This window comes from Oncorhynchus gorbuscha, linkage group LG02 (assembly GCF_021184085.1).
Source record: "Oncorhynchus gorbuscha isolate QuinsamMale2020 ecotype Even-year linkage group LG02, OgorEven_v1.0, whole genome shotgun sequence".
Classification (NCBI taxonomy): Eukaryota; Metazoa; Chordata; class Actinopteri; order Salmoniformes; family Salmonidae; genus Oncorhynchus; species Oncorhynchus gorbuscha.
In genome coordinates, this window is record NC_060174.1 from 109440464 (window position 1) to 109462819 (window position 22356).

A 22356-nucleotide genomic window follows, 5' to 3' on the forward strand; every position below is an offset into this window, starting at 1 on the left:
GACTAAACGGTCATGTGGAATTTGACTGAGGTCCATAACCTATGACTGCCTAGTCACCGTTACAGCCATAGTTATGTATTTCTGGCGGCGGCTAATTGGAGATAAAATACTAAAATCAATCAATCCATTCGTTTCCAGATTAGGCACCTTCTATGCATATTGCTTAATGGAACCCTCTAAAGTCTCAAAATCTGGGATCTGTTCAATAAGCTGTCGTGCATCTTTTTGTAAAGCAGCAAAGTAACGCTTTGTCTCTTTCAGGTCCCTGTCTCTATTGATCTCCAGCTGTCTGATTCTGTTTTCCTTCTCCAGGACCGTCTTCTCAAGAGTTAGATTTTCAATCAGCAGTGCTCTCAGAGCTTCCTCGTATCTAGCTAGTAATGATGCCTCCTTTTCCTGCATTTTCTTCTCAAAGATATCCCTGGCCTTCCTTTCCCTATCAGCAAGCATTTCGTTTACTTGTTGATATGTGTAATTTGTGTAGTAGCTACCCTGATTTTCCTTAATCATTTCATCTATCTTGTCAAAGAGTTTCAGCACTTGGGTACGGTCACTTTTTTCCATATTGTTGAAGACATGGTATCTATTCCCTAACCTCTGCAGAATTTTTCTGAATTCCTCATTTGCCTCTTCCAACATTTTCTCAATCCCTCCTTCAGCACAGGTAAAAAGGATCATGGTGTGCTTCTCTGCATCTTTCCCAAATATTTCCTCAAGTTTGTGTACTGTGCTCATCTCCTCCCTGGTGATGGGACCTACTTTAATAACAACTATGATGGCATGGGGACCAGGTGCTGACATGTTGACACACTTAGCTATCTCTCTCTTCACTGTCAATTCAGGCAGATTTGTGTCTAATAGACCAGGTGTATCGACTACGGTGACCTGCCTGTCTCCCACCTCCCCCGTCTCTTTAGAACACTCTTTGGTGACAGATGACATACGACCAGCTGATCTGAAGGCATCTCTCCCCAGGATGGTGTTGGCTGAAGAACTCTTCCCAGCACCAGTCTTCCCCACCAGCACTATTCTGGTCATGAACACTAGGAGAGAACAAAAAAGGAGTACAGAGTCACATACGCCCCACACAACTATATGGCCTTACTCCTTGAGTAAGTGAATGGACACACGAGTGGTATTGAAAGCATAAATTGATAAACAACTGAGCCACATATTAATGATCCATTTACTAACTCATGTTAGGAGGAAGTTCTGAGCTCCATGTTCTCCGACGTGGCTGGCTCTCATCTACTGATTTTGAAAAAGCAAAGTTAAAACATTGTGTATTAGGAGCTTTTCCCAGCACCAGTAGGCTAATCCACTAGGACAATATTCTGTGTATAAATGCACAGTTAAGCAATGAGAACGGGATAGGGATTATCGTGTGAATAACTTCCAACTAAGGGCCCGGAGCAAAAAAAAGTAATTCAAACGGGGAATGAAACGGGAGATTTAACAAGCGCATTCACAAAATAAAGCACTGTCGTTGCACCAATGTGTACCTAACCATAAACATCAATGCCTTTCTTTAAAATCAATACACAAGTATATATTTTTTTTTAAACCTGCATATTTAGTTAATATTGCCTGCTAACATGAATTTCTTTTAACTAGGGAACTTGTGTCACTTCTCTTGCGTTCTGTGCAAGCAGAGTCAGGGTATATGCAGCAGTTTGGGCCTCCTGGCTCGTTGCGAACTGTGTGAAGACCATTTCTTCCTAACAAAGAACGTAATTCATTTGCCAGAATTGTACATAATTATGACATAACATTGAAGGTTGTGCAATGTAACAGCAATATCTAGACTTAGGGTTGAAAGAATAAACGTTTTGTTTTATATTTATTATAGTTCCCGGATTCGACCATATTAATGACCAAAGGCTCGTATTTACCCCCTGTATATAGCCTCCACATTGACTCTGTACTGGTACCCCCTGTATATAGCCTCCACATTGACTCTGTACCGTAATACCCTGTATATAGCCTCCACATTGACTCTGTACCGTAATACCCTGTATATAGCCTCCACATTGACTCTGTACTGGTACCCCCTGTATATAGCCTCCACATTGACTCTGTACTGGTACCCCCTGTATATAGCCTCCACATTGACTCTGTACCAGTACCCCCTGTATATAGCCTCCACATTGACTCTGTACCGTTACCCCCTGTATATAGCCTCCACATTGACTCTGTACCAGTACCCCCTGTATATAGCCTCCACATTGACTCTGTACCAGTACCCCCTGTATATAGCCTCCACATTGACTCTGTACCGTAACACCCTGTATATAGCCTCCACATTGACTCTGTACCGTAATACCCTGTATATAGCCTCCACATTGACTCTGTACCGTAATAACCTGTATATAGCCTCCACATTGACTCTGTCCCGGTACCCCCTGTATATAGCCTCCACATTGACTCTGTACCGTAACACCCTGTATATAGCCTCCACATTGACTCTGTACCGTAATACCCTGTATATAGCCTCCACATTGACTCTGTACCGTAACACCCTGTATATAGCCTCCACATTGACTCTGTACCGTAATACCCTGTATATAGCCTCCACACTGACTCTGTACTGGTACCCCCTGTATATAGCCTCCACATTGACTCTGTACCCCCTGTATATAGCCTCCACATTGAATCTGTACCAGTACCCCCTGTATATAGTCTCCACATTGACTCTGTACTGGTACCCCCTGTATATAGTCTCCACATTGACTCTGTACTGGTACCCCCTGTATAAAGCCTCCACATTGACTCTGTACTGGTACCCCCTGTATAAAGCCTCCACATTGTACTGGTACCCCCTGTATATAGCCTCCACATTGACTCTGTACTGGTACCCCCTGTATATAGCCTCCACATTGACTCTGTACTGGTACCCCCTGTATATAGCCTCCACATTGACTCTGTACCGGTACCCCCTGTATATAGCCTCCACATTGACTCTGTACTGGTACCCCCTGTATATAGCCTCCACATTGACTCTGTACCGGTACCCTCTGTATATAGCCTCCACATTGTACTGGTACCCCCTGTATATAGCCTCCACATTGACTCTGTACTGGTACCCCCTGTATATAGCCTCCACATTGACTCTGTACTGGTACCCCCTGTATATAGCCTCCACATTGACTCTGTACCGGTACCCCCTGTATATAGCCTCCACATTGACTCTGTACTGGTACCCCCTGTATATAGCCTCCACATTGACTCTGTACCGGTACCCCCTGTATATAGCCTCCACATTGACTCTGTACCGGTACCCCCTGTATATAGTCTGACTATTGTTATTTTACTGCTGCTCTTTAGTTATTTGTTACTTTTATTTATTTATTTTTGCTTCTTTAAAAAAAAATAGCATTGTTGTTTATAGGCTTGTAAAGCTGAATACCTGCTGTATTCGGTGCACGTGACAAATAACATTTGATTTGAACTCCCTGCTATCAACCAATCACCATCCAGGATACAAAACAACTTGCGCATTATACAACCTTATAGTACTTTATTTTGTTAAAATTAGAAGTTATCAGTTATAGATTCATAATATCGTTGTGTAGAAAGATTTAACAAATTAAACTACATTAAAATAGAATTAAATTAAATAGTGACAAATTAACACATTCATTAATATTATTGTAATTGTTACATGAATATGGATGTTTTTCTTCAACTGAAATAGGCTTCTGGAAAAAAAACAAATATTTCCTGCAAAAATAGATAATGGTAATTCTTACAATTGGGACGTCCACCTCTAATGCTGGACCTTCTCTGTCCTCCTGTCAGCAGAGAATCTTCTGCAAAAGATCAAATAATTCTAATGAAAAATAACCCATAATAATAATTTAATACTATTACACATGAGAAAATTGAGAATGATGATATCTGAAACAAATAATTAGCTAGTTAATGTCAAGTTATTCTAGAGGGTGAATTTTCTATTCTTAACCAAGTTTAAATACTTGCAGTTCATGAATGAGCCAAAGTTGACAAGTGGGAAATATGACAAGGCGCGTTCACACTCCCACCTTAGCCCAGAGCTAAAAACAATGCCAGTGTGGAAAGGCCTAACTAGCTGGCCTACACATCTGGCGTGTTTTCACTAGGAACTAAACGGAAGCAAACGAGCCAATAGGGGAACGGACCTTAACTTGTCCAACACGAAACTCTCGATTTCGTTCCAAAAAGTATTCCGCTGAAAAACGTTTCGCTACGGTTTGCACTCATTTCAAATACTGATAAATGTAAGAGATTATGGATACTCGACCCCAGGCCAAATGTATCACCACAAACACAGCATTTTTAATTGGATTTTTCATTGATTAAAAAAATAAATAAGGAAAATTGTACGTGGCTTACTTTCACTTTCATGTCCAAACGTAACCAAATGTATGTTGTCCTCTGCGTATAGGAACATATACATTAAGGCTAACTGTTGAACTGTAAACTACCTAACAATTCAGTATAGGCCATCGTTTTCGGGTGTAGACTCGCTGCATGCTATGTTAGGCGCGTCTAGTCTTATCGTCCGTGGAATAGGAATAGACGAATGGAATAGTCCAACAAATATCCAAAAACATATGGCCAGTTTGTGAGAAGTATTCTAATAGATGCATAGTGCATTGTCAAATGACTCACCGTCGGTCGGTTTAGATGATGCCATTGAGAATTTAAATAACAGACGTCCGTGAATTTACTAAAGACAGCACAGTATGAAGACAGGCTAAAACTCCTTAACCAATAGAAATCCGTGATCACGCCTGACGATTTGGGCAGCCTAAACTCCTGCGTAAATCACGTCATCCGTCATCACGTCATCAAGTGAAACCGTCGTTTCGCGACGAATTGCGCATGTGTAGGCCGTCAACTCAAAGACACGCTTTCGATATAAGTTGTTTTTTGACAAAAATAAAAACGTGTCAGTTTGTCACTTTCACGAAGTTTGAGTAATAACATGTTCAAATACTTGAGATTGGTTCGAATCTAGGTTGTGTGTCTTTCAGGTTGAGAGAAAATTAAAGAATATTAAGAATATTTCAATTCTCTCATTGTTCTCAAACCCAAATCCCCCGGCCTGGTCTAATTTTGCGCCTCTGGGTTTAAAGAAAACTCTGTGATTTTACCATCCCATCGGCTGATGGTTAACTGCACCATTACACGGAGTACTGCAACGGTGCGGGTAGGCCTACAGTACTTAGTCAGGCCTACTAAGAAGCCCGTGTAAAAAAAAAAAACATTATCGTAAAGGATAAACATGTCACAATCATATAATGCAGAGGATGCTTGATCAAATAAATAAACAGTGCTTAGCAAGAGTTTTTAATCTGAGTAGAGTTTTCTTTGTATACTAGATATTAACCTACCACAGGAGTTTATTACAGTCTCCTAAACCACAGACATCCTGTTCCAGCCCAGCCTCACGTTCAATTCATCCTGTTCAACTAAAGGTTTCTGTTGCAACTGAGATGCAGAAACAATGCAGCAGAGATTCGCCATATAAGGCAGAATATTAATATTAAGCCCGGTGAAAAAGTTGGTAACAAAAATGACAAAAAACGTTCTCATTGAGTTTCCAAGTGCACACAATATTGATGGAAGGGGGGGGGGTAAAACTGGGCTTTGGTTTATAAGTCATTATTGTCCAACAGGGATGGACCTCTTGTGCTAGCCTGGAAAAATCTGTTCATAATAAAATTCCACTCCTTCAAATCAAATCATGTTTTATTTGCACTGAATACAACCAGTGAAATGCTTACTTATACGAGCCCTTTCCCAACAATGCAGAGTTAAAAGGTAAACATAATAATAACTAGCACAAAAAATATATATATTAACACAATAAAATAAGAATAACGAGGCTTTACAGTGTATTAGTATTCAGACCCCTTGACTTTTTCCACAATTTGTTATGTCAGGAAGCAAGTTCAGGGAGTGCGTCATTTAAAAAGCAATGACCAAAACAAGTAACATGAACAACGCACAGACAAGAAACAGAAACAATGACTCCTGGGGAAGGAACCAAAGGGTGTGACATATATAGGACAGGAAATCAAGGAGGTGATGGAGTCCAGGTGAGCCTGATGACGTGCAGGTGTAACGATGGTGACTGGTGTGCACCATAATGAGCAGCCTGATGACCGAGAGGACGGAGAGGGAGCACACGTGACAACAGCCTTATTCAAAAATTGATTAAATAGTTGTTTTAACCTCATCAATCACAATACCTCATAATGACATCACAATACCCCATAATGACATCACAATACCCCATAATGACATCACAATACCTCATAATGACATCACAATACCCCATAATGACATCACAATACCCCATAATGACATCACAATACCTCATAATGACAAAAGCAACTAAAAAAACTTATGTGAATGCACCAATTTGTAAGTCGCTCTGGATAAGAGCGTCTGCTAAATGACTTAAATGTAAATGTAAATGTTATTTACTTAAGTATTCAGACCCTTTGCTGTGAGACTCAGAATTGAGCTCAGGTGCATCCTGTTTCCATTGATCATCCTTGAGATGTTTCTACAACTTGATTGGAGTCCACCTGTGGTAAATTAAATTGATTGGACATGATTTGGAAAGGCACACACCTGTCTATATAAGGTCACACAGTTGACAGGGCATGTCAGAGCAAAAGTCAAGCCATGAGGTCAAATGAATTGTCTGTAGAGCTCCGCGGCAGGATTGTGTCAGGGGCACAGATCTGGGGCAGGGCACCAAAACATTTCTGCAGCATTGAAGGTCCCCAAGAACACAGTGGCCTCCATCATTCTTAAATGGAAGAAGTTTGGAACCACCAAGACTCTTTCTAGAGCTGACCGCCTGTTAGAGTGATGGTCACTCTGATAGAGCTCCAGAGTTCCTCTGTGGAGATGGGGGAACCTTCCAGAAGGACAACCATCTCTGCAGCACTCCACCAATCAGGCCTTTATGGTAGAGTGGCCAGACGGAAGCCACTCCTCAGTAAAAGGCACATGACAGCCCACTTGGAGTTTTCCAAAAGGCACCTAAAGGACGTTCAGACCATGAGAAACAAGATTCTCTGGTCTGATGAAACCAAGATTGAACTCTTTGGCCTGAATGCCAAGCGTCACATCTGGAGGAACCCTGAGACCATCCCTATGGTGAAGCATGGTGGTGGCAGCATCATGCTGTGGGGATGTTTTTCAGCAGCAGGGATTGGGAGACTAGTCAGGATCGAGGGAAAGATGAACAGAGCAAAATACAGAGATAGCCTTGATGAAAACCTGCTCAGGACCTCAGACCGGGCGAAGGTTCACCTTCCAACAGGACAATGACCTAAGCACACAGTCAAGACAACACAGGAGTGGCTTCAGGACAAGTCTCTGAATGTCCTTGAGTGGCCCAGCCAGAGCCCGGACTTGAACCCAATCGAACATCTCTGGAGAGACCTGAAACTAGTCGGGAGATGCTCCCCATCCAACTTGCAGAGCTTGAGAGGATCTGTAGAGAAGAATGGGATAAACTCCCCAAATACGGTTTCTATAAACCTGTTTTTGCTTTATCATTATGGGGTATTGTGTGTGGATGGGAGCTCGGGAGCTCGGTCCCTGTAATGTACTGGGCCGTACGCACTACCCTCTGCCTTTGCGGTCAGATGCAGATCAGTTGCCATATCAAGGGGTAATGCAGCCAGTCAAGATGCTCTCAATGGTGCAGAGGGAAGAGGTTTTGTTGTGCACTCTTCACATTTGTGTTTATGTGTGGACCATGATAGGTCCTTAGTGATGTGGACACCGAGCAACCTGAAGCTCTCGACCCGCCCCGTCGATGTGAATGGGGGCGTCCTTGGCATGGAATGGAAGGATGCCCCCATTCTCAGCTCCTTTGTCTTGCTGACGTTGCAGTCCTTGCATCACACTGTCTCATAAATCAAATCAAATCAAATTTGATTTGTCACATACACATGGTTAGCAGATGTTAATGCGAGTGTAGTGAAATGCTTGTGCTTCTAGTTCCGACAATGCAGTGATAATTCCAAAACTACTACCTTATAGACACAAGTGTAAGGGGATAAAGAATTTGTACATTAAGATATATGAATGAGTGATGGTACAGAGCAGCATAGGCAAGATACAGTAGATGGTATTGAGTAGGCATATGAGAAGATAAACAAACATAGTTAAAGTGGCTAGATGGGATGCAGTAGATGATATAGAGTACAGTATATACATATGAGATGAGTATGTAAACAAAGTGGCATAGTTAAAGTGGCTAGTGATACATGTATTATATAAGTATTACATAAAGATGCAGTAGATGATATAGAGTACAGTATATACATATGCATAATAGATTAATAATGTAGGGTATGTAAACATTATATTAGGTAGCATTGTTTAAAGTGGCTAGTGATACATGTATTACATAAGGATGCAGTAGATGGTATAGAGTGCAGTATATACATATGAGATGAGTATGTAAACAAAGTGGCATAGTTAAAGTGGCTAGTGATACATGTATTATATAAGGATGCAGTCGATGATATAGAGTACAGTATATACATATGAGATGAGTATGTAAACAAAGTGGCATAGTTAAAGTGGCTAGTGATACATTTATTATATAAGGATGCAGTCGATGATGTAGAGTACAGTATATTTGTAACATTATATTAGGTAGCATAGTTAAAGTGGCTAGTGATACATGTATTATATAAGGATGCAGATTCATGTATTACATAAGGATGCAAACATGTAAACATTATATTAGGTAGCATAGTTAAAGTTAGTGAAGTGGCTAGTGATGTAAACATTATATTGTATTATATAAGGATGCAGTAGATGATATAGAGTACATAGTTAAAGTGGCTATGATTTGTAACATTATATTAGGTAGCATTATATTGTTTAAAGTGGCTAGTGATACATGTATTACATAAGGATGCAGGGTAGTAAACATTATATTAGGTTGCATTGGTTAAAGTGGCTAGTGATTCATGTATTACATAAGGATGCAGATTAATAATGTAGGGTATGTAAACATTATATTAGGTAGCATTGTTTAAAGTGGCTAGTGATACATGTATTACATAAGGATGCAGTAGATGATATAGAGTACAGTATATTTGTAACATTATATTAGGTAGCATTGGTTAAAGTGGCTAGTGATACATGTATCAACCACTCTGCAGCTTGCTATATGTAGTTCCCACCGTGTTGACTTGTACCACCACAGGCCTCTATTTTCTATCAGGGCCTATGTTCACAGTGAGTCAGTGTAGGAGTGGTGATCTAGGATCAGGTCTAGGATCAGGTTAACAGGGTAGGATTGGTGGTCTAGGATCAGGTCTAGGATCAGGTCTCAGGGTAGGAGTGGTGGTCTAGGATCAGGTCTCAGGGTAGGAGTGGTGGTCTAGGATCAGGTCTAGGATCAGGTCTCAGGTTAGGAGTGGTGGTCTAAGATCAGGTCTCAGGGTAGGAGTGGTGGTCTAGGATCAGGTCTCAGGGTAGGAGTGGTGGTCTAGGATCAGGTCTAGGATCAGGTCTCAGGTTAGGAGTGGTGGTCTAAGATCAGGTCTCAGGGTAGGAGTGGTGGTCTAGGATCAGGTCTCAGGGTAGGAGTGGTGGTCTAGGATCAGTTCTAGGATCAGGTCTCAGGGTAGGAGTGGTGGTCTAGGATCAGGTCTCAGGGTAGGAGTGGTGGTCTAGGATCAGGTCTCAGGGTAGGTGCTGATCTGGTGGTCTCAGGGATCAGTGATCTAGGATCAGGTCTCAGGGTAGGAGTGGTGATCTAGGATCAGGTCTCAGGGTAGGACTGGTGATCTAGGATCAGGTCTCAGGGTAGGAGTGGTGATCTAGGATCAGGTCTCAGGGTAGGAGTGGTGATCTAGGATCAGGTCTCAGGGTAGGAGTGGTGATCTCAGGATCAGGGTCTCAGGATCAGGTAGGAGTGTGTGATCTAGGATCAGGTCTCAGGGTAGGAGTGGTGATCTAGGATCAGGTCTCAGGGTAGGAGTGGTGATCTAGGATCAGGTCTCAGGGTAGGAGTGGTGATCTAGGATCAGGTCTCAGGGTAGGAGTGGTGATCTAGGATCAGGTCTCAGGGTAGGAGTGGTGATCTAGGATCAGGTCTCAGGGTAGGAGTGAACCCATTTGGGATGCAGAGTGAATGCCTGTTCCCTATATTGCCGTTCACTACTTTAGACCAGAGCTCATTTGGGATGCAGAGTGAATGTTCCTGTCTGACACCCTCTGTTCCATATGTCTGTTTCTATCTCTCCCTGTCCCGGATAAATTGGTTTTGGAAAGAAATGAGAGATAATAATAATAATAAAAATAATAATTACAATAAAAAGTAGTAAATAATGTTTAAATTCAACACTGTGGCATGTCGGAGGACAGCATGAGTGACTGAGTGACTGAGTACTTACAGCTGGATATTCAATACTGTGGCATGTCGGAGGACAGCATGAGTGACTGAGTGACTGAGTACTTACAGCTGGATATTCAATACTGTGGCATGTCGGAGGACAGCGTGAGAGACGGAGTGACTGAGTACTTACAGCTGGATATTCAATACTGTGGCATGTCGGAGGACAGCGTGAGAGACGGAGTGACTGAGTACTTACAGCTGGATATTCAATACTGTGGCATGTCGGAGGACAGCGTGAGAGACAGAGTGACTGAGTACTTACAGCTGGATATTCAATACTGTGGCATGTCGGAGGACAGCGTGAGTGCCGGAGTGACTGAGTACTGACAGCTGGATATTCAATACTGTGGCATGTCGGAGGACAGCGTGAGTGACGGAGTGACTGAGTACTTACAGCTGGATATTCAATACTGTGGCATGTCGGAGGACAGCGTGAGTGCCGGAGTGACTGAGTACTAACAGCTGGATATTCAATACTGTGGCATGTCGGAGGACAGCATGAGTGACTGAGTACTTACAGCTGGACCCGATGAGCGTGCCCGATCTCCCAAGAAGAGTCCTGTGACAACACCCTTATGGAAAACCTGATGAACTGGAATAACACACACGTGTGTGTGTGTGTGTGTGTGTGTGTGTGTGTGTGTGTGTGTGTGTGTGTGTGTGTGTGTGTGTGTGTGTGTGTGTGTGTGTGTGTGTGTGTGTGTGTGTGTGTGTGTGTGTGTGTGTGTGTGTGTGTGTGTGTGTGTGTGTGTGTGTGTTTGCCAGATCAGCACTAGACAAAACAAGAACATAAATGTATAAACTAAAAAAAATCCATAAACACATTTTATCCACCATATGTTATTTTTTTATTAACATTTAAGAAGGAAAACCCAGACACTGCTCTTGCTTTTATTACCCCCAAGCCATAAGACTCCTGAACAGGTCGTCAAATGGCTACCTGGACTATCTGCATTGTGTCCCACCACCCGCCAACCCCTCTTTTTATAGTGTATAATAACCCATAACACAACCACAAGAGTGTTACATAGTTTCTTACATAAACGTACAAGAGGTGATCAGTGTTTGATGGCGATGAGATGAAAGGAGGCGGCGTAGTCACACTTGTGGTTGCTGTTCCGGTCCTCAGCCTGCTGCAGAGTGAACTCCTCCACAGACAGTCCCAGCTTCGACAGCGTCTCGGTGATGAACTCCTCGCTCAGGTTGACACAGTCGAACCTCTGCTCTCCCACCGTGTAGAAGGTCTCATCCAGGTCCCCGACCAGGACCAGGACCCCTCCAGACCTCAGTAGGTCCACCATGGAGGACAGCGAGCGGTGGTAGGACTCGCGGTCCTTACACGCCGCTTCCAGGCACAGCGAGGAGAGGACACAGTCCGCCGGAGGAACCGTGACAGGGTGGAACGGGTTCTCCAGGCAGATGTCACACTTTAGAACCTGTTTAACCCTCTGACGGAGAGTGTCTGAGATGATCGCTGGGGTTCTGGTGAGAGCAAGAGACAGAAGGAGAATTAGGTTTTTATAAGTAAATAGAATACAACGATTACAAGAAAGAAATTAACCGCAAAGAGGGATACCTACATTTAAAAAAAAAAATTTTTTTAACCATAGTTGAAACCGTACAACTTCTAACCTGTATCTGCACTGTAAAAATACAGTACATTTTCTTTGGAATGTATGGTAACGTACTGTACTTTTTAATTTTATTTACAGTAACTGTCAGGTAACCAGATGCCAGTAAGTTAATGTAAAAAAACTAAAAAACAGGATTACTGCACCTTTTCCTCTCCAGATCACAGACATACTGGAGGTGAGCGTTCCAGTCTAAACATCCCTCCTCGGCGTTCAGCCACTTCTCAATCTCCTTCCTGTTGCTGTCCACGTAGTCCGACACCACGATCTCATCATAGTACTCACAGGCACTGATCAGCGTGTGGATGGTTGGCCCTGTACCCACCTCTATCAGCCTCTGGCCCCTGTACTTACCTGAGGAGAGAAACAACACAGTTTCGTTCATTCTCTGTTGATATGGATTTAACTGTCCATTATATAGAGGGGATTCGGAAAGTATTCAGACCCCTTCCCTTTTGGCCACATTTTGTTACATTACAGCCTTATTGTAAAATGGATGAAAACCTAATGTAACGATCGTCGTCGGAACGAGACCAAAGTGCAGCGTGGTAAGTTTTCTTTAATATATTAAATGTTCCACCAAAAACAATCAACAATTCAACGAACGAAAATCAATGAAATGCAACAAACAAAGACAAGATTCCACAAATGAAAGAGGGAAAAAGGCCGAAGTGTGATTCCCAATCAGAGACAACGATGGACAGCTGCCTCTGATTGGGAACCATAACAGGCCCAACACAAAGAAACAGATAACATAGAAAGTCCAAATCACACCTTGACCTAACCAAAATAGAGAATAAAAACCTCTCTATGGCCAGGGTATGACAACAAATATTTCCTCATCAAGCTACACACAATACACCATAATGACATCACAATAATCCATAATGACATCACAATACCCCATAACGACGTCACAATACCCCATAATGACATCACAATACCCCATAATGACATCACAATACCCCATAATGACAAAGCCTACATTTTTTGCAAATGTATATAAAAAAAACTAAAACAGAAATACCCTATTTGTATTCATTATGGATCCCCATTAGCTGCTGTCAATGCAGCTGCTACTCTTCTTGGGATCCAGCAAAATTAAGGCAGTTTATAAAACATGTAAAACATTACAATACATTCACAGATTTCACAACACACTGTGTGCCCTCAGGCCCCTACTCCACCACTACCACATACCTACATTACTAATTTACAGTCTAGACAGTACTGAAGCCATGTGTATGCATAGTGTGTATGTTGTCGTGTGTGTGTGTGTGTGTGTGTGTGTGTGTGTGTGTGTGTGTGTGTGTGTGTGTGTGTGTGTGTGTGTGTGTGTGTGTGTGTGTGTGTGTGTGTGTGTGTGTGTGTGTGTGTGTGTGTGTGTGTGTGTGTGTGTGTGTGTGTGTGTGTGTGTGTGTGTGTGTGTGTGTGTGTGTGTGTGTGTGTTGCATCAGTCCCCACTGTTCCATTTTCCAACAGCAGTCTAGGTGTATTTTAATCTGTTTTTAATTATAATTTCACTGTTTGAGTCAGTGACCTGATGTGGAATAGAGTTCCATGGAGTCATGGCTCTATGTAGTACTGTGGAATAGAGTTCCATGTAGTCATGGCTCTATGTAGTACTGTGGAATAGAGTTCCATGTAGTACTGTGGAATAGAGTTCCATGTAGTCGTGGCTCTATGTAGTCCTGTGGAATAGAGTTCCATGTAGTCATGGCTCTATGTAGTCCTGTGGAATAGAGTTCCATGTAGTCATGGCTCTATGTAGTACTGTGGAATAGAGTTCCATGTAGTCATGGCTCTATGTAGTACTGTGGAATAGAGTTCCATGTAGTCATGTCTCTATGTAGTTCTGTGGAATAGAGTTCCATGTAGTCATGGCTCTATGTAGTACTGTGGAATAGAGTTCCATGTAGTACTGTGGAATAGAGTTCCATGTAGTCATGGCTCTATGTAGTACTGTGGAATAGAGTTCCATGTAGTCATGGCTCTATGTAGTACTGTGGAATAGAGTTCCATGTAGTCATGGCTCTATGTAGTACTGTGGAATAGAGTTCCATGTAGTCATGGCTCTATGTAGTACTGTGGAATAGAGTTCCATGTAGTCATGGCTCTATGTAGTACTGTGGAATAGAGTTCCATGTAGTCATGTCTCTATGTAGTTCTGTGGAATAGAGTTCCATGTAGTCATGGCTCTATGTAGTACTGTGGAATAGAGTTCCATGTAGTACTGTGGAATAGAGTTCCATGTAGTCATGGCTCTATGTAGTACTGTGGAATAGAGTTCCATGTAGTCATGGCTCTATGTAGTACTGTGGAATAGAGTTCCATGTCGTCATGGCTCTATGTAGTACTGTGGAATAGAGTTCCATGTAGTCATGTCTCTATGTAGTACTGTGGAATAGAGTTCCATGTAGTCATGGCTCTATGTAGTACTGTGGAATAGAGTTCCATGTAGTACTGTGGAATAGAGTTCCATGTAGTCATGGCTCTATGTAGTACTGTGTAATAGAGTTCCATGTAGTCATGGCTCTATGTAGTACTGTGGAATAGAGTTCCATGTAGTCATGGCTCTATGTAGTACTGTGGAATAGAGTTCCATGTAGTCACGGCTCTATGTAGTACTGTGGAATAGAGTTCCATGTAGTCATGGCTCTATGTAGTACTGTGGAATAGAGTTCCATGTGGTCATGGCTCTATGTAGTACTGTGGAATAGAGTTCCATGTAGTCATGGCTCTATGTAGTACTGTGGAATAGAGTTTCATGTAGTCGTGGCTCTATGTAGTACTGAGGAATAGAGTTCCATGTAGTCATGGCTCTATGTAGTACTGTGGAATAGAGTTCCATGTCGTCATGGCTCTATGTAGTACTGTGGAATAGAGTTCCATGTAGTCATGTCTCTATGTAGTACTGTGAAATAGAGTTCCATGTAGTCATGGCTCTATGTAGTACTGTGGAATAGAGTTCCATGTAGTCATGGCTCTATGTAGTACTGTGGAATAGAGTTCCATGTAGTCACGGCTCTATGTAGTACTGTGGAATAGAGTTCCATGTAGTCATGGCTCTATGTAGTACTGTGGAATAGAGTTCCATGTAGTCATGGCTCTATGTAGTACTGTGGAATAGAGTTCCATGTAGTCATGGCTCTATGTAGTACTGTGGAATAGAGTTCCATGTAGTCATGGCTCTATGTAGTACTGTGGAATAGAGTTCCATGTAGTCGTGGCTCTATGTAGTACTGTGGAATAGAGTTCCATGTAGTCATGGCTCTATGTAGTACTGTGGAATAGAGTTCCATGTAGTCGTGGCTCTATGTAGTACTGTGTAATAGAGTTCCATGTAGTCATGGCTCTATGTAGTACTGTGGAATAGAGTTCCATGTAGTCATGGCTCTATGTAGTACTGTGGAATAGAGTTCCATGTAGTCATGGCTCTATGTAGTACTGTGGAATAGAGTTCCATGTAGTCATGGCTCTATGTAGTACTGTGGAATAGAGTTCCATGTAGTCATGGCTCTATGTAGTACTGTGGAAAAGAGTTCCATGTAGTCATGGCTCTATGTAGTACTGTGGAATAGAGTTCCATGTAGTCATGTCTCTATGTAGTACTGTGGAATAGAGTTCCATGTAGTCATGGCTCTATGTAGTACTGTGGAACAGAGTTCCATGTAGTCATGGCTCTATGTAGTACTGTGGAATAGAGTTCCATGTAGTCATGGCTCTATGTAGTACTGTGGAATAGAGTTCCATGTAGTCATGGCTCTATGTAGTACTGTGGAATAGAGTTCCATGTAGTCATGGCTCTATGTAGTACTGTGGAATAGAGTTCCATGTAGTCATGGCTCTATGTAGTACTGTGGAATAGAGTTCCATGTAGTCATGGCTCTATGTAGTACTGTGCGCCTCCCATAGTCTGTTCTGGACTTGGGGACTGTGGCAGAGACCTCTGGTGGCATGTCTTGTGGGGCATGTATGTGTGTCCAAGCTGTGTGCTAGTAGTTTAGACAGACAACTCTGTGCATTCAACATGTCAATACCTCTCACAAATACAAGTTGTGATGAAGTCAAACTCTTCTCCACTTTGAGCCAGGAGAGATTGACATGCATATTATTAATATTATCTCTCTGTGTACATGCAAGGGCCAGCCGTGCTGCCCTGTTCTGAGACAATTGCAATTTTCCAAAGTCCTTTTTCGTGGCACCTGACTGTAGTCGTGTGGTCAGTAGTCCAAGTATGACAAAACTAGGGCCTGTAGGACCTGCCTTGTTGATAGTGTTGTTAAGAAGGTAGAAACTAGGGCCTGTAGGACCTGCCTTGTTGATAGTGTTGTTAATAAGGTAGAAACTAGGGCCTGTAGGACCTGCCTTGTTGATAGTGTTGTTAAGAAGGTAGAGACTAGGGCCTGTAGGACCTGCCTTGTTGATAGTGCTGCTAAGAAGGTAGAAACTAGGGCCTGTAGGACCAGCCTTGTTGATAGTGTTTTTAAGAAGGTAGAAACTAGGGCCTGTAGGACCTGCCTTGTTGATAGTGTTGTTAAGAAGGTAGAAACTAGGGCCTGTAGGACCTGCCTTGTTGATAGTGTTGTTAAGAAGGCAGAGCAGAGCTTTATTATGGACAGACTTCTCCCCATCTTAGCTACTGTTGTATCAATATGTTTTGACTATGACAGTTTTACAATCCAGGGTTACTCCAAGTAGTTTATGTAACGGTTTTCTTCCGTCGAAGGAGAGTCGGACCAAAATGCAGCGTGGTAATTTTGATACATGTTTAATAATGATGAAAAACGAACAATACAAAAACAACAAACGGAATGAGAAAACCTATACAGCCTATCTGGTGACAACGAACACAGAGACAGGAACAATCACCCACAAAATACTCAAAGAATATGGCTGCCTAAATATGGTTCCCAATCAGAGACAACGATAATCACCTGACTCTGATTGAGAACCGCCTCAGGCAGCCATAGGCTATGCATGACACCCCACAAAACCCCAATACAAAAACACACCACAATAACCCATGTCACACCCTGGCCTGACCAAATAAATGAAGACAAACATACATTACTTCGACGAGGGCGTGACAGAACCCCCCCCTAAGGTGCGGACTCCCGGACGCACATCAAAACAATAGGGAGGGTCCGGGTGGGCGTCTGTCCATGGTGGCGGCTCTGGCTCGGGACGTGGACCCCACTCCATCAATGTCTTAGTTCCTCCCCCTCGCGTCCTAGGATAGTCCACCCTCGCCGCCGACCATGGCCTAGTAGTCCTCACCCAGAACCCCACTGGACTGAGGGGCAGCTCGGGACTGAGGGACAGCTCGGGACTGAGGGGCAGCTCGGGACTGAGGCAGCTCGGGACTGAGGGGTAGCCTGGCACTGACGGGAAGCTCAGCACTGATGGGAAGCTCAGCACTGAGGGGAAGCTCAGCACTGAGAGGAAGCCCAGCACTGAGAGGAAGCTCAGCACTGAGAGGAAGCTCAGTCAGGTAGTTGGATCCGGCAAATCCTGGCTGGCTGGCGGATCTGGAAGAGTCTGGTTGACTGGCGGATCTGGAAGAGTCTGGTTGACTGGAGGATCTGGAAGAGTCTGGTTGACTGGCAGATCTGGAAGAGTCTGGTTGACTGGCAGATCTGGAAGAGTCTGGCTGACTGGCAGATCTGGAAGAGTCTGGCTAACTGGCGGATCCTGGCTGACTGGCGGATCTGGAAGATCATGGCTGACTGGCGGATCCTGGCTGACTGGCGCATCCTGGCTGACTGGTGGATCTAGCTGCTCTGGCTGCTCCATGCAGACTGGCAGCTCTGGCTGCTCCATTTATACTGGCAGCTCTGGCTGCTCCATGCAGACTGGCAGCTCTGGCTGCTCTATGCAGACTGGCAGCTCCATGCAGACTGGCAGCTCTGGCTGCTCTATGCAGACTGGCAGCTCTATGCAGACTGGCAGCTCTGGCTGCCCCATGAAAACTGGCAGCTCTGGCTGCTCCATGCAAACTGGCAGATCTGGCTGCTCCATGCAGACTGGCAGCTCTGGCTGCTCCATGCAGACTGACAGCTCAGGCTGCTCCATGCAGGCTGGCAGCTCTGGCTGCGCTGAACAGGCAGGAGACTCCAGCAGCGCTGTAGAGGAGGAAGGCTCTGGCAGTGCTGAACAGGCGGGAGACTCCGGCAGCACATGAGTGGAGGAAGGCTCTGGCTGCGCTAAACAGGCGGGAGACTCCAGCAGCGCTGTAGAGGAGGAAGGCTCTGGCTGCGCTGAACATGCGGGAGGCTCCGGCAGCGCTGTAGAGGAGGAAGGCTCTGGCTGCGCTAAACAGGCGGGAGACTCCGGCAGCGCCAGAGAGGAGGAAGGCTCTGATAGCGCTAGACAGGTGAGGCGCACTGAAGGCCTGGTGCGTGGTGCTGGAACTGGTGGTACTGGACCAAGGACACGCACAGGAAGCCTGGTGCGGGGAGCTGCCACCGGAGGACTGGTGTGTGTAGGTGGCACTGGATAGACCGGACCGTGCAGGCGCACTGGAGCTCTTGAGCACCGAGCTTGCCCAACCTTACCTGGCTCGATGCCGACTCTAGCCCGGCCAATACAAAGAGCTGGTATGTACCGCACCGGGCTATACACCCGCACTGGAAACACCGTGCACTCCATAGCATAACACGGTGCCTGCCCGGTCTCTTTAGCCCCCCGGTAAGCACAGGAAGTTTGCGCAGGTCTCCTACCTGGCGTAGCCATACTCCCTGTGAGCCCCCACCCAATACATTTTTGGGGCTGACTCTCGGGCTTCCATCCGCGTCGCCGTGCTGCCTCTTCATACCAGCACCTCTCCGCTTTCAACGCCTCCAGTTCTTCTTTGGGGCGTCGATATTCACCAGGCTGTGCCCAGGGTCCTTTTCCATCCAATATCTCCTCTCAAGTCCAGAAGTCCTGTGATCGCTGCTCCTCGCAATAAACAGGGGATGTTGGCTCAGTTCTGAACCCTGACTCTGCCACACTCTCCCTGAGCCCCCCCCCCCAAGAAATGTTTGGGGCTGACTTTCGGGCTTCCTTGCCAACCGTGTTCCCTCGTATCATCGGCTCCTCTCTCCGGCTGCCTCTGCTCTCCTAAGTGCCTCCACCTGTTCCCATGGGAGGCGATCTCTTCCAGCCAGTATCTCCTCCCAAGTGTGACAACCCTTGCCATACAAAACGTCTTCCCATGTCCATTCCTCCTTTCGCTGCTTCTGCTGTCGCTGCCTATCACCACGCTGCTTGGTCCTGGTGTGGTGGGTGATTCTGTTACAGTTTTCTTCCGTCGAAGGAGAGTCGGACCAAAATGCAGCGTGGTAATTTTGATACATGTTTAATAATGATGAAACACGAACAATACAAAAACAATAAACGGAATGTGAAAACCTATACAGCCTATCTGGTGACAACGAACACAGAGACAGGAACAATCACCCACAAAATACTCAAAGAATATGGCTGCCTAAATATGGTTCCCAATCAGAGACAACGATAATCACCTGACTCTGATTGAGAACCGCCTCAGGCAGCCATAGACTATGCATGACACCCCACAAAACCCCAATACAAAAACACCCTGGCCTGATCAATTAAATGAAGTCAAACATACATTACTTCGACCAGGGCGTGACAGTTTAGTCACCTCAACTTGCTAAATTATTTATAATAAGATTTAGTTGAGGTTTAGGGTTTAGTGAGTGTTTTGTTCCAAATTCAATGCTTTTAGTTGTATAAATATTTAGGGCCACCCACTCTGAAACTAACTCCAGCTCTTTGTTGAGTGTAGCAGTCATTTCAGTCGCTGTGGTAGCTGACGTGTATAGTGTTGAGTCATCCACATACATAGAAACTCTGGCTTTACTCAGTCAGTGGCATATCGTTCGTAAAAATTTTAAAAAGCAACCCCTTGCTAAACAAGAAGAGAAGAAGCTTCCACCCTCTGTGTTCTGTTAGACAGGTAACACTTTATCCACATTATAGCAGGGAGTGTAAAGCCATAACACATACGTTTTTCCAGCAGCAGACTAGGATCGATAATGTCAAAAGCTGCACTGAGGGCCTCCCGGGTGGCGCAGAGATTCTGGGTTCGAGCCCAGGCTCTGCCACAGCCGGCCGCGACCGGGAGGCCCATGGGGCGACGCACAATTGTCTCATCGCGCACTAGCGACACACAATTGTCTCATCGCGCACTAGCGACTCCTGTGGCGGGCCGGGCACAGTGCACGCTGACACGGTCGCCAGGTGTACGGTGTTTCCTCCGACACATTGTTGCAGGTGGCTTCCGGGTTGGATGTGCATTGTGTCAAGAAGCAGTGCGGCTGGGTTTTGTTTCGGAGGACGCACAGCTCTCGACCTTCGCCTCTCCCCAGTCCGTACGGGAGTTGCAGCGATGAGACAAGACTGTAACTACCAATTGGAAACCTTGAAATTGGGGAGAAAAAATGGGGTACAAAAATAAAAAATCTGAAATCTAACAAAACAGAATCATTTTGTCGTCAATGTCTCTCAGCCAATCATCAGTCATTTGTGTAAGTGCTGTGGTTGTTGAGTGTCCTTCAATACATGCTGAAAGTCTGTCAATTTATTTACTGTAAAATAGCATTTTATCTGGTCAAACACAATTTTTTCAAGAAGTTTACTAAGGGTTGGTAACAGTCGGCTATTTGAAGGGGGCTTGACTATTCTTGAGTAGCGGAATGACTTCTGCTTCCCTCCAGGCCTGAGGAAACGCTTTCTAGTAAGCTTACATTGAAGATGTGGCAATATGCTTAGACACACCAATTGCCTTATCAATACACCTATAATAATATATGCCATTTAGCAGACGCTTTTATCCAAAGCGACTTACAGTCATGTGTGCATACATTCTACGTTGGGTGGTCAATTGAACCCACTTCCCTAGACACACGCAATGCTCTACCAACTGAGCATTATTGGAATCAAACACACCACTTACCTTATCAATACACCTGTCCCTACCTTATCAATACACCTAAACAGAAGGTCTATAAATACAGATAGACACACCGATTACCTTATCAATACACCTAAACACACCACTTACCTTATCAATACACCTAGACACACCAATTACCTTATCAATACACCTAGACACACCAATGAAATTACATTATTGGAATCAATGACACAGAGTGATCTACTGTCCCTGTTGTGTACCTGTTGAGAAGGTCTTGCTGAGCTGACAGAGGTGGTGTGGTGGCTATTGTCTTTCTGGGTGGCAGCAAACTGGTGGCAGTAGTTGAGGTGGTCTTTGGGTGGTGGCTGGTGGCAGCTGTTCATGGTGCTGTTCAGGTGGTGTGGTGGCTGTTCAGGTGGTGTGGTGGCTGTTCAGGTGGTGTGGTGGCTGTTCAGGTATTCAGGTGGTGTGGTGGCTATTCAGGTGTTCAGGTGGTCTGGTGGGTGTTCAGGTGTGCGACTCAGGATGGTGGTGGGAGAGGTGCAGTACCTGTGAGAGAGAGGGGAAACAATCGGTTAGATACTACAGCCCATTGTGCAGAAACCTCCCTTTTCCCCCTGACACCAGGAGTGGTGTCGCCCTGGGTGGCTGTCTAAAGCCCCTGCTGCAAGTGTGTGTGTGTGTGTGTGTGTGTGTGTGTGTGTGTGTGTGTGTGTGTGTGTGTGTGTGTGTGTGTGTGTGTGTGTGTGTGTGTGTGTGTGTGTGTGTGTGTGTGTGTGTGTGTGTGTGTGTGTGTGTGTGTGTGTGTGTGTGTGTGTGTGTGTGTGTGTGTGTGTGTGTGAACTACAGACCTATAGTCACAGACTGATATCTGACCAGGCCCTGTATTACAGACCAATAGCCACAGACTGAAATCTGACCAGGCCCTGTATTACAGACCAATAGCCACAGACTGATATCTGACCAGTCTCTGTATTACAGACCAATAGCCACAGACTGAAATCTGACCAGTCTCTGTATTACAGACCAATAGCCACAGACTGAAATCTGACCAGTCTCTGTATTACAGACCAATAGCCACAGACTGAAATCTGACCAGTCTCTGTATTACAGACCTATAGCCACAGACTGATATCTGACCAGTCTGTGTGGAGTACTATTAGATCTCATTGGCTGTTTGTAATGGAAAGCCAAATGTCGTGTTGGACATGTCAGACAGACACTCATGTAAAGACATCACATCAGAGAAACAGAAAGTTGACTGTGTGAAAGTAGGGTAAATATACCTCCACCTCCTGGAATAGAGTTTGTATATCACCATAAAATGATGTTATACCTCCACCTCCTGGAATAGAGTTTGTATATCACCA

At 44.5% G+C, this 22356-nt stretch overlaps 2 protein-coding genes across 5 annotated transcripts; both read right to left on the minus strand.

Moving 5' to 3' along the window:
- Positions 1 to 130: 130 nt before the first annotated feature.
- LOC123995262 (GTPase IMAP family member 7-like) lies at positions 131 to 4696 on the minus strand. 4 transcript variants are annotated; one of them, XM_046298755.1, is made up of 4 exons: positions 4651 to 4696; positions 3750 to 3809; positions 1195 to 1248; positions 131 to 1043 (listed from the first exon to the last, which is right to left on the minus strand). In XM_046298755.1, exons 1-4 carry the CDS (start codon positions 4673 to 4675, stop codon positions 151 to 153), a joined length of 1032 nt encoding a protein of 343 aa, XP_046154711.1. In that variant the 5' UTR covers positions 4676 to 4696; the 3' UTR covers positions 131 to 150. The 4 variants fall into 4 exon arrangements, 3 of the variants coding, with proteins under 3 accessions (XP_046154711.1, XP_046154702.1, XP_046154720.1); XM_046298746.1 differs by having other exon boundaries at positions 1195 to 1251; positions 4651 to 4690; XM_046298764.1 differs by lacking the exon at positions 1195 to 1248 and having other exon boundaries at positions 4651 to 4675.
- A 6557-nt stretch (positions 4697 to 11253) lies between these two features.
- zgc:64002 (uncharacterized protein LOC393330 homolog) lies at positions 11254 to 21369 on the minus strand. The gene is given in 4 exon segments (XM_046292031.1): positions 11254 to 11911; positions 12207 to 12414; positions 21247 to 21279; positions 21282 to 21369. Coding segments are annotated over 4 exon segments (753 nt in total). The 3' UTR covers positions 11254 to 11487.
- Positions 21370 to 22356: the final 987 nt, after the last annotated feature.

Coding starts and splice junctions, on each gene's coding strand:
- LOC123995262 (XM_046298746.1), bottom strand. CDS start 4,675: ATGGCATCATCTAAACCGACCGACG. Junction 1,252..3,749: donor TAGAGGTGGACGTCCCAATT/GTAAGAATTACC, acceptor TTTCAAAATCAG/TAGATGAGAGCCAGCCACGT. Junction 1,044..1,194: donor AGAACTTCCTCCTAACATGA/GTTAGTAAATGG, acceptor GTTCTCTCCTAG/TGTTCATGACCAGAATAGTG.